We start from the raw sequence: 13,697 nt of genomic DNA on the forward strand, positions 1-13,697 counted from the left end.
CTGCCCTTCAGGTCTGGAATTGAAACCACGCCTGTGACTTCCAGGCAACAATAGACAGGTATATGAGTTGAACATTTCCCTGAGGCAGATACACTCCTTGGAGAGAACAATCATGGGAGAAAGAAGGGCTGCTTATGCACAGGGAGACAGCTCAGGCGACAGGAGTACATGGAGGGATGGACACAGGGAAGAGGTAACTATAGGGAGGAAGTGGGAGGGGAGCTGTTACATTGTGGTAAATTGTGGTCAATGTCATGAGACAAAGTGTATGTGAACTGCTGTATGAAATTGAATTTGCTCTAAATTTTCACCCAAATCACAATTTAAAAAAAAGAGAGAAATGGTATCAGCAGAGGCAGCAGATCCAAGAGAATGGCAGGAGACAGCAGGTGAGCTCCTCCAGAGTAAGAAAGTTGAGAGCATTTGGGCAGGAGGCTTGCTGGCTGAGTAGGGTGTCTCCAGGAACATGGCAGAGCCAGGCTTGCTGGCCTACTGAGCAAGAGAGAGCTGAAAGCCTTGGGGCTGAGGCTTACTGAGAGTGCTGTGCCTCTGGATACTTATTGCTGGAGATAAAAAGCATTTGAAAAAATTCGCAAAATTTGCCTCAGCAGAGCAGAGGACAGAGAAGCCTGACTGTAGGTATGGCTGACAAGAGGCTGTCCTGATGTTAGAACTGTATCCTGATTCATTCCAGATCCTCAATTGTAACCTGTTAACTTCCCTAATAAACCTCCTAATTTTGAGTATTGTCTGAGTTCTGTGTGGGCACTGCAACAAAATATCCAACCAAGAAAAGAAGCAGAGTGCTGTAGGAGGGAGGATTGGTGTCAGAATTGGTAAGGAGGCTGGAGGTATGTCTGACATCCACCTCATACAAATCAGCCTTGGGCTATTGATCTTGATTGATTCTCTTTTCTCCTTGTGAAGTTAGAGAAGGTCAGATGCCCTGCCATGACATTTTTACACCATCAAAAGACTCAATGAAAAATTACTGAGTCTGGGAGAAAATATTCACAAAAGGTATAACTAACAAAGGATTTATACTCAGAACATACACAGAACTTCTATTACACAGTAATAAAAAGCCAAAAACTAAACCAAAAAGGAGAAAAGGGAGTTGTGGCCAAAATTATGATTAGGGACTTCATAAAAACAGATACATAGAAGGTTAATAAGTACACAGAAAAAGTGATCAACAACATCAGTCACTAGGGAAATGCAAATTAAAACTACAGTGAAATACTACTACACAATCACTTTCATGGCAAGAATATGAAGCAACCAGTACTGATACACACTATTCATGGACTGTAAAATAGTACAGTATATCTAGTGTGGAAATATGTCTGGCACTTTTTAATAAAACTAAACATATATATAAACATACCATACAACTCATTCTACTCCTAGTAACATACTTAAGAGAAATAAAAGATATATGTTCACACAAAGATTTGTACTTGAATGTTCATAGCAGCTTCACATATAAGAGTTAAAATTTGGAAAAGCTTATATGCCCATGAACAGGAGAAAGGATAAACTGTGGTATATTAATGAATGGAATACTACTCAACAATAAAGCGGTAACATACTACCTGAGAAAAGGATTTGCTCTTGGTGATTCCTATACCCCACACACAAGGGAGCTCCTCAGACACCCATAGTACCCATGGTTTCCTGCTTGAGAAGCCTGCCCCCAGAACTTTATAGATACTTTTATAAACTTAGCTGTATGAATTCAGAGGGCCTTATTCAGAAGGCCCAGAACATTAGTCTGCTTTTGGTTTTCCATGTTTTGTTTCTTCAGTCAATGCTGCTGATAAACTGTCTTTAAACAATCATGCATTCTTTATAAAAAGAAAAAGGGGATGACATGAATGAATCTCAAAAAAATGCTGAATGAAAGAAATCTTACGCAAAAGAATGTATACCCACACTGTATGATTCCATTTATGTGAAGTTCTACATCATACAAAACTAATCTGTGGTGAAAACATCAGAATAGTAGTTGATTTTGAGAGAGTAGAGCAGGTACTAACTGGGAAGGGACCTAAGGGAAATGCATATAAATTACTACCTAAAAAAAAAAAAGAAAGAAAAGAAAAGAAACATAAATAATAAGTTAATGATATACATGCTGAAGTGTTCAGGGATAGCATTACTGATGACTACAACTTCCCAATATGCAAATCAAAAGATGGATTGATGGATAGATAGATGGAAAGATACTGATAAAACAAATTTCTCTTTGTTACAGTGGTTAGTTGCCCCTGAGTCAATTCTGACAGTGACCCCATGTGTTGAATAGAACTGCCCTATAGGGTTTTCAAGGCTAGATGAGACCTTTTGGAAGCAGGTCACAAAGACTATCTTCCAAGGTACATTTGGGTGGGTTTGAACCACCATCTTGAGGCTAGTAATTGAGTGCTCAACTATTTGTGCCACTCAGGGACTCCTAAAACAAACTAAGCAAATGTTAATTATAGAATCTAAGCAGTGAGTATTAATGTACAATGCTTTTAACATCTCATAATAGAATACTGGGTAGTGCCTAAGGCATTTGACTGCTAACCAGAAAGCTGGTGGTTCAAACCCACTAGCCACTCCTTGGAATTAAGTCTGGGCAATCTACTTCTGTAGAGATACCACCTCAGGAACCCAAGGAGGGGTCACTATGAGCCAGGATCAACTTGGCAAAAGTGAGTTTGTTAGGTTTTTTTTTTTTTTTTTTGGTGTGTTAAATTGATAATATAATTCCCTTGCCTAACACTGAATAATTACCAACAGCCTTTATTCTCATCATTTCCCTGTAGTTTCTGACACTGTTAACCATCCTTTCCCTTTTGAAACTCTCTAGTACTATTTTGTTTCCCTTTATTTCTCTGACATTCTTTCTGCCTCCCCTTCCTCTTTTTACTCTTAACTGTAGGTATATCTCAGTGTTCAGAACTGAGCCCTACTCTATACTTTTTCCCACAGAGAATTCAATTCTATCATTTTAACTATCACCTCCATGCAGTTAACCTCCAAATCAAGACATCATCTCTTCTGTATCCAAGCCTCCCATCTCCAACTACCAACTGAGAATTTCAACTTGCATGTCCTATAATATCAAATTATGATTTTACCTTCAAAACTGAAGACTGGAATTCCAACTTCCCAGTTACTGTCTAAGATAATACACAGTTCTCCAGGGTCAAAACAATGAAGTTATTTTCTTTTACTTCTCTGTATTAACCCTTATAATAACCAGACACTAATTCTTCCTGAATCCATTTCTTCCTTTTCATTTCACCACTACTAGTCTTATAACAATCTTTATAAACTTACTTTATTTTAAGAGCTTACTGGTTGATGTCCCAGCCTCAGTCTCTCCCCACAATTCATCCTGAATATTTCTAAAACACCTTTAATTATTCATCCCATTTATGTAATTTCTGTAATTTCTCTATCTAAACAATACTTGCCATGGACTATGTACATGTGCTATGTACTAAGCAGAAAAAGGTAAAGAAGAGTTGTTAATTGCTGTGGTTGCAAAACTCCAAAGATGGACCTTTCTCAATGAACCAGGCCTCCTGGTATTCATATCGGTGTAGTGCCCCTGATAACCCCAATACTAAGTCTTGGTTGGCTCTGTGAGTCATTTTAACCAAACAATGCCACAAAAGTAGTACTGTGCCAATTCTATGCCTTAGCCTTAAGAAAACCTAGCAGCTTCCAGTTTTGCAATTTTGGGGTGCTCTGAGCCCATATAAGAAATCTGGCTACTCTGCTTAAAAGACCCTGGAGAGGAAGAAACCATGAGACTACATGGAGTGAGTGAGAAAAGCCTAGATGGTCCAGCATCCCTGCCAAGATGCTCAAAACAGGACCAAAGTCATCTTGGATATTTCAGACCCAGCTGCCATCTGACAGCAGTCATATGAATGACTCCAAACGAGACCAGCAGACCTATCCACTTCAGACTCAATCAACCCAAAGACGTGTGAAAAATAATCAGTGATGGTTGCTTTAAGACACTAAGTTTTACAATGGCTTTTTTTCACACAGCAGCAGATAACTAAAACACTTGCCCTCAAAAAACTAACTATACAATCCCTATCAAAATTCTAACAGCCTTCTTTGCAGAAAAAGAAAAACCGAGCCTCAAATTTATATGGAAGGGCAAGGGACCCCAGAGAGCTAAAGCAATCTTGAAGAAGAATAAAGTAGGAGTACTCACACTTCTGATTTCAAAACATAGTATATAAAGCCACAGTAATGGGAACAGCTTGGTACTAGTGTAATAATAGATGTACAGACCAATGGAATTGAATTGAGAGTCCAGAAATAAACCCATACATCTAAGGAGCTCTGGGAGCTTAGTGCCTAAGGCACTTGACTTCTAACCAGAAGGCTGGCGGTTCAAACCCACCAGCTACTCCTCGGAAGGAAGATGGGGCAATCTACTTCTATAGTAATACTGCCTCGGAAACCCAAGGAGGGGTCGCTATGAGTCGGTCCGACTAGACAGCACATAACAACAACGACAACATCTATGGTCAACTGATTTTCAGTAAGAGTAATAAGTCCAATGGAGAAGGAAGAGTCTCTTTAAAAAATGGTGCTGGCAGTACTGCATTGCCAGTTACGGCAAACAGATAGGGATGGATAGATGGGTGGACAGGTTGAACAATTAGTTATGTCTATGCTGGGGGCAGTGTGCCTATTCTGGTTACCTAGTGCCGCTCTGACAGAAATATACCACAAATGGAATGGCCTTAACAAACAGGAGTTCATTCCTACAATTTGGAGGTTTCAAGTCCAAGTTCAAAGCGCCAGGCTCTAGGGGCTGGGTGAAAGCCCCTCACCCTTGGGGTCCAGCTCTGCCTCCTGCTCCCGGCCCACTGGAGCTATAGGCTTTTCTTCACTCAGACAGCTGCTGGCTGCTGAGGCTGAGAAGCCCCAAGGTTGACAAGTAAAAAGGCACAGTCGCAATGTTACCAAACCACACAGCAGGCCATTAACTTAAGTCCACTTTAAGTCCCAAGGTCGGCAGAGCATAGCAGGCTGCTGAGCAACAACACGGCTACATGCAGAGTCCAAGCGTGCCATAGGCTAGAGACCATTCCCAAGCCTTCTCCTTATATACAGGAAGCAGACCACATACCCAAAGCAGCTTCTCAGCTGCTTGTGGTAGATTCCACCATGGAGTTGACTGCCAGTCTCATCATGGGAAATACTACTACCACCAGCTGCCCAGCCACTCAACCAGGCCCAGCCAAGTTGACACACAAACATAACTATCATAGTGCCCATGACCATGTATAGGGTTGGCAGACAATGTTTCTACAAGTGTATTTGTATGTTCTATAAGATTTTCCAGGTATATAGTAGAGCTGACAAGGGACAACGCTATACTCACTTCTTGACCACAGCCAGCTATCTATCCAGAGGGAGCAAGTAGTTGGACCTATGGGATTGGGACTATGGTCGTAGGGGACATCAAACTCAACTGGCATAACATAGTACATAAAAACATTGTTCCAAGGGACCAGTACACCATGCAATCCTCAGCCTATATGACTATGACACCAGAAGAACTAGAGGCTACCACTGTCAACCACTCAGAGGGTATCTATGTAGGAGATCCTGGATAGAGTGAGAGAACAATATGGAACAAAACTCAAAATCATAAAAAAAAAAAAGAGAGAGAGACCAGGTTTGCTGGTCCGATAGACCCTGGTGGAACCCCTGAGACTATGGCCCCTAGCTGCCCTTCAGGTCTGGAATTGAACCCATTCCTGTGGCTTCCAGACACACAAAAGATAGGCATATGAGATGAACATTTACATTAGGTAGATACAGTCCTTGGAGAGATCAATCATGGGAGAATAGAAGGGCTGTGTATGCACAGGGAGACAGCTCGGGGGGCAGGAGTGCATGGGAGGGAAGGACACAGAGAAGAGGTGGCTGTGGGGAGGAAGTGTGAGGAGAGCTGTTGCACTGTGGGAGATTACAGTCAATGTCATGAGACAAGTATATGTGAACTGCTGTATGGAAGAAGAATTTGCTCTGTAAACTTTCACCCAAATCATAAAAAAATTTTTAAAAAATCGGTGCTGAGAAATGGATTTCCACATGCAGAAGAATAAATCAGGACCCAACCTACATACCATACACAAAAAAAAATTCAAAATAGATCACAGACCTAAATGTGAAAACTAAGACCATAAAATTCTTAGAAAATAATACAAGGGCAAAGGACTTAGTTTTTAGGGATGGGCTATTAGATACAACAACAAAAGCACAGGCAGTAAAAGATAAAATGAACCCCCCCCAATTAGGAACTTTTGCTCATCAAAGGATTTCATCAAAATGGTGAAAAGACAACCTACAGAATTGGAGACAATTTTGGGAAATCATATCCAATGAGACCCTAATATCAAAAATATACAGAATACTTCTATAACTTAATAACAAAAAGATAAACAATCCAATTAAAAAAAAAACTGAGCAAAAGAATTGAACAGACATTTCACCAAAGAGGGTATTAAAATGGCCAATAAGCACATGAAAAGATGCTTATAGTCATTAGCCATTCCACCAAATTATTTCACTGTTATTGAGTAGATTCTGACTCATGCAACTGCGATAGTTTAAGTGTGTCAACTTGGCTAGGTCAAGAGTCTCAATTGTTTAGCAGTTGTGATGTAGTCATCTCTGTTGATTGGATCTGATATAATATAATCACCTCCATGATGACATCTGCTATGAGCAGCCAAACAGCTGAAAGGGAGTTTCTTTCCGGGTGTGGCCTGCTTTCAATACATACAGAAAAGCTCTGACAAAGCTCTCTGGCTTTTTTGCTCAATCTGGGTCCTGCATCTGGCTTGTGATCATCTGATCTCGGGTTCTTGGACGTGAACCAGTGGCCTACTGAACTTGGGATTGTTGCCTTTGGAGCCTGTGAGCCAACAGTCTTTTATCTTACCTGCTGATCTTGGATTCATCAGTCTCTGAAGCCCGCAGCCTGCAGTATTGCCTACTAATCTTGGGTTTGTCAGCCCCTGCAGCTATGTGAGTCATGAGAAGCCTCTGGCTCAATCTCTGATTTATGGACTTGGGACTTGCCAGACTCTACAACTGTGTGAGCCATTTCCTTGAGATAAATATCTCTCTCTCTCTCTCTCTCATATATAAGCTTCACTGGTTTTACTTGAACCAGCCTAAGACAGCAACCCTATAGGACAGAGTAGAACTACCCCATAGGGTTTCCAAGGCAGAAAATATTTTATTTATTTATTTGTTTGTTTATTTTATTGTGATTTGGGTGAAAGTTTACAGAGCAAACTCATCTTCCATACAGCAGTTCACATACACTTTGTCCCATGATATTGACTGTAATCCCCACAATGCAACAGCTCTCCTCCCACTTCCTCCCCATAGCCACCTCTTCCCTGTGTCCTTCCCTCCCATGCACTCCTGCCCCCAAGCTGTCCCCCTGTGCATACAAAGCCCTTTTATTCTCCCACGATTGAGCTCTCCAAAGAGTCTATCCACCTAATGTAAATGTTCAGCTCATATGCCCGTCTTTTGTATGTCTGGAAGCCACAGGAATGGGTTCAATTCCAGACCTGAAGGGCAGCTAGAGGCCATAGTCTCAGGGGTTCCACCAGGCTCTATCAGACCAGCAAACCTGGTCCCTTTTTTTTTATGATTTTGAGTTTTGTTCCATATTGTTCTCTCACTCTATCCAGGATCTCCTACATAGATCCCCCTCTGAGTGGTTGACAGTGGTAGCCAAGGCTGAAAATCTTTACAGAAGCAGATGGCCACATCTTTCTCCCATGGAGTGGCTGGTAGGTTCAAACCACCAACCTTCTGGTTAGCAGCCAAGTGCTTAACCACTGCACCACTAGGGCTCCTCCACATTAGCCATCAGGGAGATGCAAATAAAAACTACAATGAGATACTGTCTAACTTCCATTAGAATGGTGATGATCAAAAATTTTAAAAAATAGATACAAATGTCCAGATTGTGAAGAAACAGAAACTCTCCTCTATTGCTGGTGGGAATGGTACAGCCACTATGGAAAACAGCTTGGCAAATCCTCTAAATGTTGAACATTTATCATGTTGTTGTTGTTGTTGTTGTTAGGTGCCATCAAGTCAGCTCTGACTCATAGCGACCCTATGTACAACAGAATGAAACACTGCCCGGTCCTGTGCCAGCCTCACAATCCTTGCTATACCTGAGCCCATTATGGCAGACACTGTATCAATCCATCTCACTGAGGGCCTTCCTCTTTCCCAACATTACCATATGACCCAACTATTCCCCTCCCAAAAGCATTTGGCTGCTAACCAAAAGGTTGGCAGTTTGAACCCACCAGCCACTCCGCAGGAGAAAGATGAAGCAGTCTGCTTCCATAAAAGATTTACAGCCTTAGAAACCCTGTGAGGGCAGTTCTACTCTGTCCTATAGGGTCACTATGAGTCAGAAGTGACTCATAAGCCAAATACTTAAGGTATACTTAAGAGACTTGAAAGAAACTATGCAAACAGACACATGTACACTAATGTTCACTACAATACTATTCACAATTGCCAAGAGATGGAAACAGATGACTGGATAAACAAAATGTGGTATATACATATAATGGACTGTTACTTAGTCATAAACAGAAATGAAATCTTGATGTATGGCACAATATGAACACTGAAAATATTATGTTAAGTGAAATAAGTCAGTCACAAGAGGACAAATACTACATGATCTCACTTATATGGAATAAAATATACCCACCCACAGCCATCAAATCAATTCCAACTCATATACATACACACACACATATACATATATACATGCAAATATTTATATATACATTTATATATACATATATATATATAATGCAACCACCATCAAAATTCCAACAGTCTTCTTTAAAGACATGGAAAAACAAATCTCAAATATATGAAACTGCAAGGAGTCCCAAACAGCCAAAGCAGTCTTGGGAAATAACAAAGTAGGGAAACCTCACACATCCCTATCTCAAAACATACTATAAGGCTGTAATAATCAAAACAGTCTAGTACTATGTCACTGAATTGTACACACAGAAACTGTTGAATTGGTATATGTTCTGCTGTACATATTCTCAACAACAACAAAAATAAAATACATTAATATTAATAATAATAATAATAATAAAAGATTCTGGTATTATTATAAAAACAGGCATACAGAAAAATGGAACAGAATTAAGAGTCCAGAAACAAACCCATGCAAATATGGTCAACGGATTTTCAACATGTGTACTAAGCCCATTCAATGGGGAAAGAATAGTCTCTTTAATAAATGGCACTGGGACAAGTTGATTTCCACATGCAAAAGAATGAAACTAGACCCATACTTCAGGTGAAAAAAATTAAATCATATACCAAAAAGCATCCTCACAACCTTATCTTTAAAAAATCAGGCTATAAAGCAAGTGAAATAGGTATTAGATGCATATAAAAATCTTAATCATACTTGGGACCCAACATTTCGTTGCTATTATTTCAAGATATTAATGAATCTCTGAAACTTATTCCCTAGATTATACTTAATTGGAAGATTTTTATGTACACACTTATTTTTCATATAAAAATTAGACTTAAAGAAAAGATCTACACTAGAAACATAAATGGCACTTGCCTCTTATGCACATACACACACACACAGGGAGGGGTTTTATTCTTAACAGCATCATTTACCTTCTGCCCTTCTCACAAAGCTTCTCAATTTCAGCTTTTAGATCCTGCTCCTTCTGCAAAAATTCCTTCTTTTCCTTCTCTATCTTCTTCTTTGTTTCTTCCCGCTTTATTGTCACATCCTGGATAGCCTTTAATATCTCCTGATTCACACACAATTACAGTGACACACAAAGAAGAAAATTAATTAGTTATTTTTGACTAAAAGTTTATTTTCAGCTATCATAAATTCACATACTGATTTTGGTGAATTCAAGTTGAACTGAAGAAATTTAACTTATGCTTACCTCCAAAAGGCAATATTCAGACCTAAAGACAACAGTTACAGTAAAACAGATTTCAACTCAACAGAAGAAAGAATTTCTAACTACCACAACTGTTCAAAAATGGCACATACTGCCTTGTAAAGCAAAAGCTCTCTCTTACTGGTGTTCAAATAAAGGCTGAATAAACACCTGTCAGTAATGCTAAAGAACACATTCTTGCACTGGGTAGGAGTTTGTTACCGCCAACAAATATGGTCTTGTTTTGAAATTTTTCTACTTTATTAATAAAGTGTGGGGTTTGTTTTTAAAAACTGCTTAACTAAAATACACACACACACACACACACATATACATGTTGCTGTTGTTATGTGCCATTGAGTCGGACCCGACTCATAGTGACCCCTCCTTGGGTTTCCGAGGCAGTATCACTACCGAAGTAGATTGCCCCATCTTCCTTCCGAGGAGTGGCTGGCAGGTTTGAAGCGCCAGCCTTCTGGTTAGCAGTCAAGTGCCTTAGGCACTATGCTACCAGAGCTCCCATATATATACATACATGTATACATGTATATATATGTATACACACACACACACACATACATATATGGGTATATATTTATATATATAGAAACCAAACCCACTGCCATTAAGTTGATTCCTACTCATAGTGACCCCAATAGCGTTTTCAAGGCTATAAATCTTTATGGAAGCAGACTGCCTTATCTTTCTAATGCACAGCAGCTGGTGGATTTGAACCACCAACCTTTCGGTTAGCAGCTGAACGCCTTAATCACTACTCTATCATGTTGTTGTTGTTGTTATGTGCTGTCGAGTCAGACCAGACTCATAGTAACCCCTCCTTGGATTTCCGAGGCGGTATCACAACGTAAGTAGATTGCCCAACCTTCCTTCCGAGGAGTGGCTGGTGGATTTGAACTGCCAGCCTTCTGGTTAGCAGTCAAGTGCCTTACGCACTATGCTACCAGAGCTCCCTACTCTATCATAGCTCCTTTATACATATACAATATATATTCTTTTAATATATACTTGTAGTAATAAGTCAAATAATAATAAAAAGGTGATAAAGTCACATGCAAAGTCACACAAATTTCACCTATAAGGGAATCAACATATTAATTGTTTTGTACTATGTTTCTATATCTTTCTCCATTCTTATATAAACACATGTGTACTTACCTATTTTTTTGCTTTTTAGTTTTTTTAAAATGAGATAATTTTATATACATTATTCCACATCCTGGTTTTTTATTTTCTCCCCACTTGACATAAACATATTTCCATGTCAATAAATACAGCTGTAACTCAAAAATACTTGCATAATACTACATAAGACAGATATAATCAATTTATTTAACCATTCTGTTACAGCCCATCAGCTTGATTTCAATTTTTTTTTGTAACTACAAGCAGTACTACAATAAACTTCCTTACATGTCTACACTTTAATAAACAACTTTTATTTCTATAAAATGGACTCCTAATAATGAGATTGCTAGGCCAAAGTGTATGCGTATTTAAAAATTTAGCTGACAATCCCTAATAACTATAATTTTCCTATAACTGTTAACAATTCACACTTCTACCAACAATGTCTGGAAGAGTTCATTGGTCCTCAACCCTGACAACTTATTTTATTTTTGCCAATCTCTTGCAGGTGACAAGAACACTATATAATTTTAATGTGCATTTCCCTAACACCTACTGTTTTTACTATTTGTCTCTTCAAACAGAGTAAGTGTTCAATGAAGGCAGACTATGTTTTATTTACTACCAAATCTTCAGAACACTTGCTGAATGAACGAATGAATATCAGTGAGACTGAGTTTCTTTTCATGTATTTATTATCCATTTGCTTTTCCTCTTCTATTAATTACTATTTATGATTATAATAGGCAAAATACTAAACCAAAAAAAACAACACTGCCATTGAGTTAATTCTGACTCATGGAGACCCTACAGGACACAGTAAAACTGCCCCCATAGAGTGTAAATCTTTACAGAAGCAGACTGTAAAGGGTGTAAATCTTTACAGAAGCAGACTGCCTCATCTTTCTTCTATAGTGTAGCTGGTAGGTCCGAACCACTGACTTTTTGGTTATCAGCTGAGTGCTTTAACCACCATGCCACCAGACCTCCTAGGCAAAATAAAACCAAAAAAAACACCTCTCCTTGGGTTTCCAAGGCAGTATCATTACGCAAGTAGATTGCCCAACCTTCCTTCCAAGGAGTGGCTGGTGGGTTTGAACCGCCAGCCTCCTGGTTAGCAATCAAATGCCTTAGGCACTATACCACCAGAGCTCCTAAAGGTTCTTCATAATCTAAAATTCTATGATAGCCATTAAAAAATAAGTATTTCTTTTCCTCAGAATCAAAATTAAAGTTTGATCAGGGACTGCTGCTTTACTTAATGACAACTTCAGTGTAAGAAGAATACCTGGTGATTTTTCATTTCTTCTTCTCTCCTTTGCTGAAGTTGCTTTAGTTGTACTTGGAGCTGATTCTCCACTTGCCTCTGCTTGTCTAGGACCTCCTGGTAACGCTCCTTCAGCAAGGTCCTCTCTGACATCATTTTATCCTATAAGTAACAACAGAAAAAAAGTTTATTTCCCGATTTAATCATAAGAAACATGCACCAAGTGCCAGTACAAGGCACTGTACAGAGCTCTAAGTGTGTACTGTCCAATACTATAGCCACTAGCCATATGTGGTTATGTAAATTTAAAGTAATTCAAATTAAGTTAAATTAAAAATCAACTCCTTAGTTACACTAGCCCATTTCCAGTGCTCAACAGCCCTATGTGACTAGTGACTATGATATTGGACAGAACAAACAGAGAACATTATCATCATCACAGGAAGTTTTATTGTATAACACTGTTCTAAGGCAGGGTTTGTAAACCTATGGCTTACAGATCAAATCTGGACCACAGCCTGTTTTTGTAAATAAAGTTATACTGGAATATGGTCATACTTACTGGTTTATGTGCACTAGTACAATAGAGTGGATTGGATACAACAGAGCCCACACAGGTCACAAAGCCTAAATATATTATCTGGTACTTTACATAAAGTTGGCTAACCTCTGCTCTAAGGGATAAGCGGAAGGATGCATTTTACCACCCATTAAGAGAGAGAAAAAAGGAATGCACAAAACAAAGGCAGGTCACCTACTTAAAAATAAATCTAAGAATAGGATTCCTTACCAGTCATTAGCACTGAAAACTGACAGATCTACCTAAAGAGGTCTGTGGACCCTAATATTCAGATTTAGCAACTCAGCATCTTCTATATAAAGTAGGGATTAGCAATAAGGCTTCTGAGGACCACAGTTGAGCTCTGCTTTCCCTATATCAGAAAATCAAGAGAAGTAACAGTTACCTATCAAAGGCTCACTAAAACTGAAAAAAGGTCAATTTAAAATACATTCGGTATAAGACAGCTCATATAAAATTTAAACTGAGAGCATTAAAAGAGAGTTTATTCATTAAAGGATAACTGTCTTCAAAGAAAAGAAAGTTTTCAGAAATTGAATGGAGCCAAAATTTATCACTACACCACCAGAACACTTTATGATAATAATACTCTCAAAATGGGACTTTAGACTACCAAGCATAATTCAAAATGCACCAACAGCAGAAGAGAAGCCAGATGATTGGGACCTTCTAAAAATTAAAT

The 13,697-nt window shown here is 39.0% G+C and overlaps 1 protein-coding gene across 1 annotated transcript in view; it reads right to left on the reverse strand.

Moving 5' to 3' along the window:
- RNF214 (ring finger protein 214) overlaps positions 1-13,697 on the reverse strand; it is a 74,406-nt gene that overhangs the window by 47,977 nt on the left and 12,732 nt on the right. The window contains exons 4-5 of the mRNA XM_007936496.2: positions 12,457-12,597; positions 9,742-9,881 (exon numbers count right to left, since the gene is read on the reverse strand). Coding sequence (XP_007934687.1) covers positions 9,742-9,881; positions 12,457-12,597 — 281 coding nt within the window. The remainder of the gene's footprint in view (positions 1-9,741; positions 9,882-12,456; positions 12,598-13,697) is intronic.

The sequence above is a fragment of the Orycteropus afer genome, unplaced genomic scaffold (assembly GCF_000298275.1).
Source record: "Orycteropus afer afer isolate SDZICR_OR568_19922 unplaced genomic scaffold, OryAfe1.0 scaffold00036, whole genome shotgun sequence".
NCBI classification, from domain to species: domain Eukaryota; kingdom Metazoa; phylum Chordata; class Mammalia; order Tubulidentata; family Orycteropodidae; genus Orycteropus; species Orycteropus afer.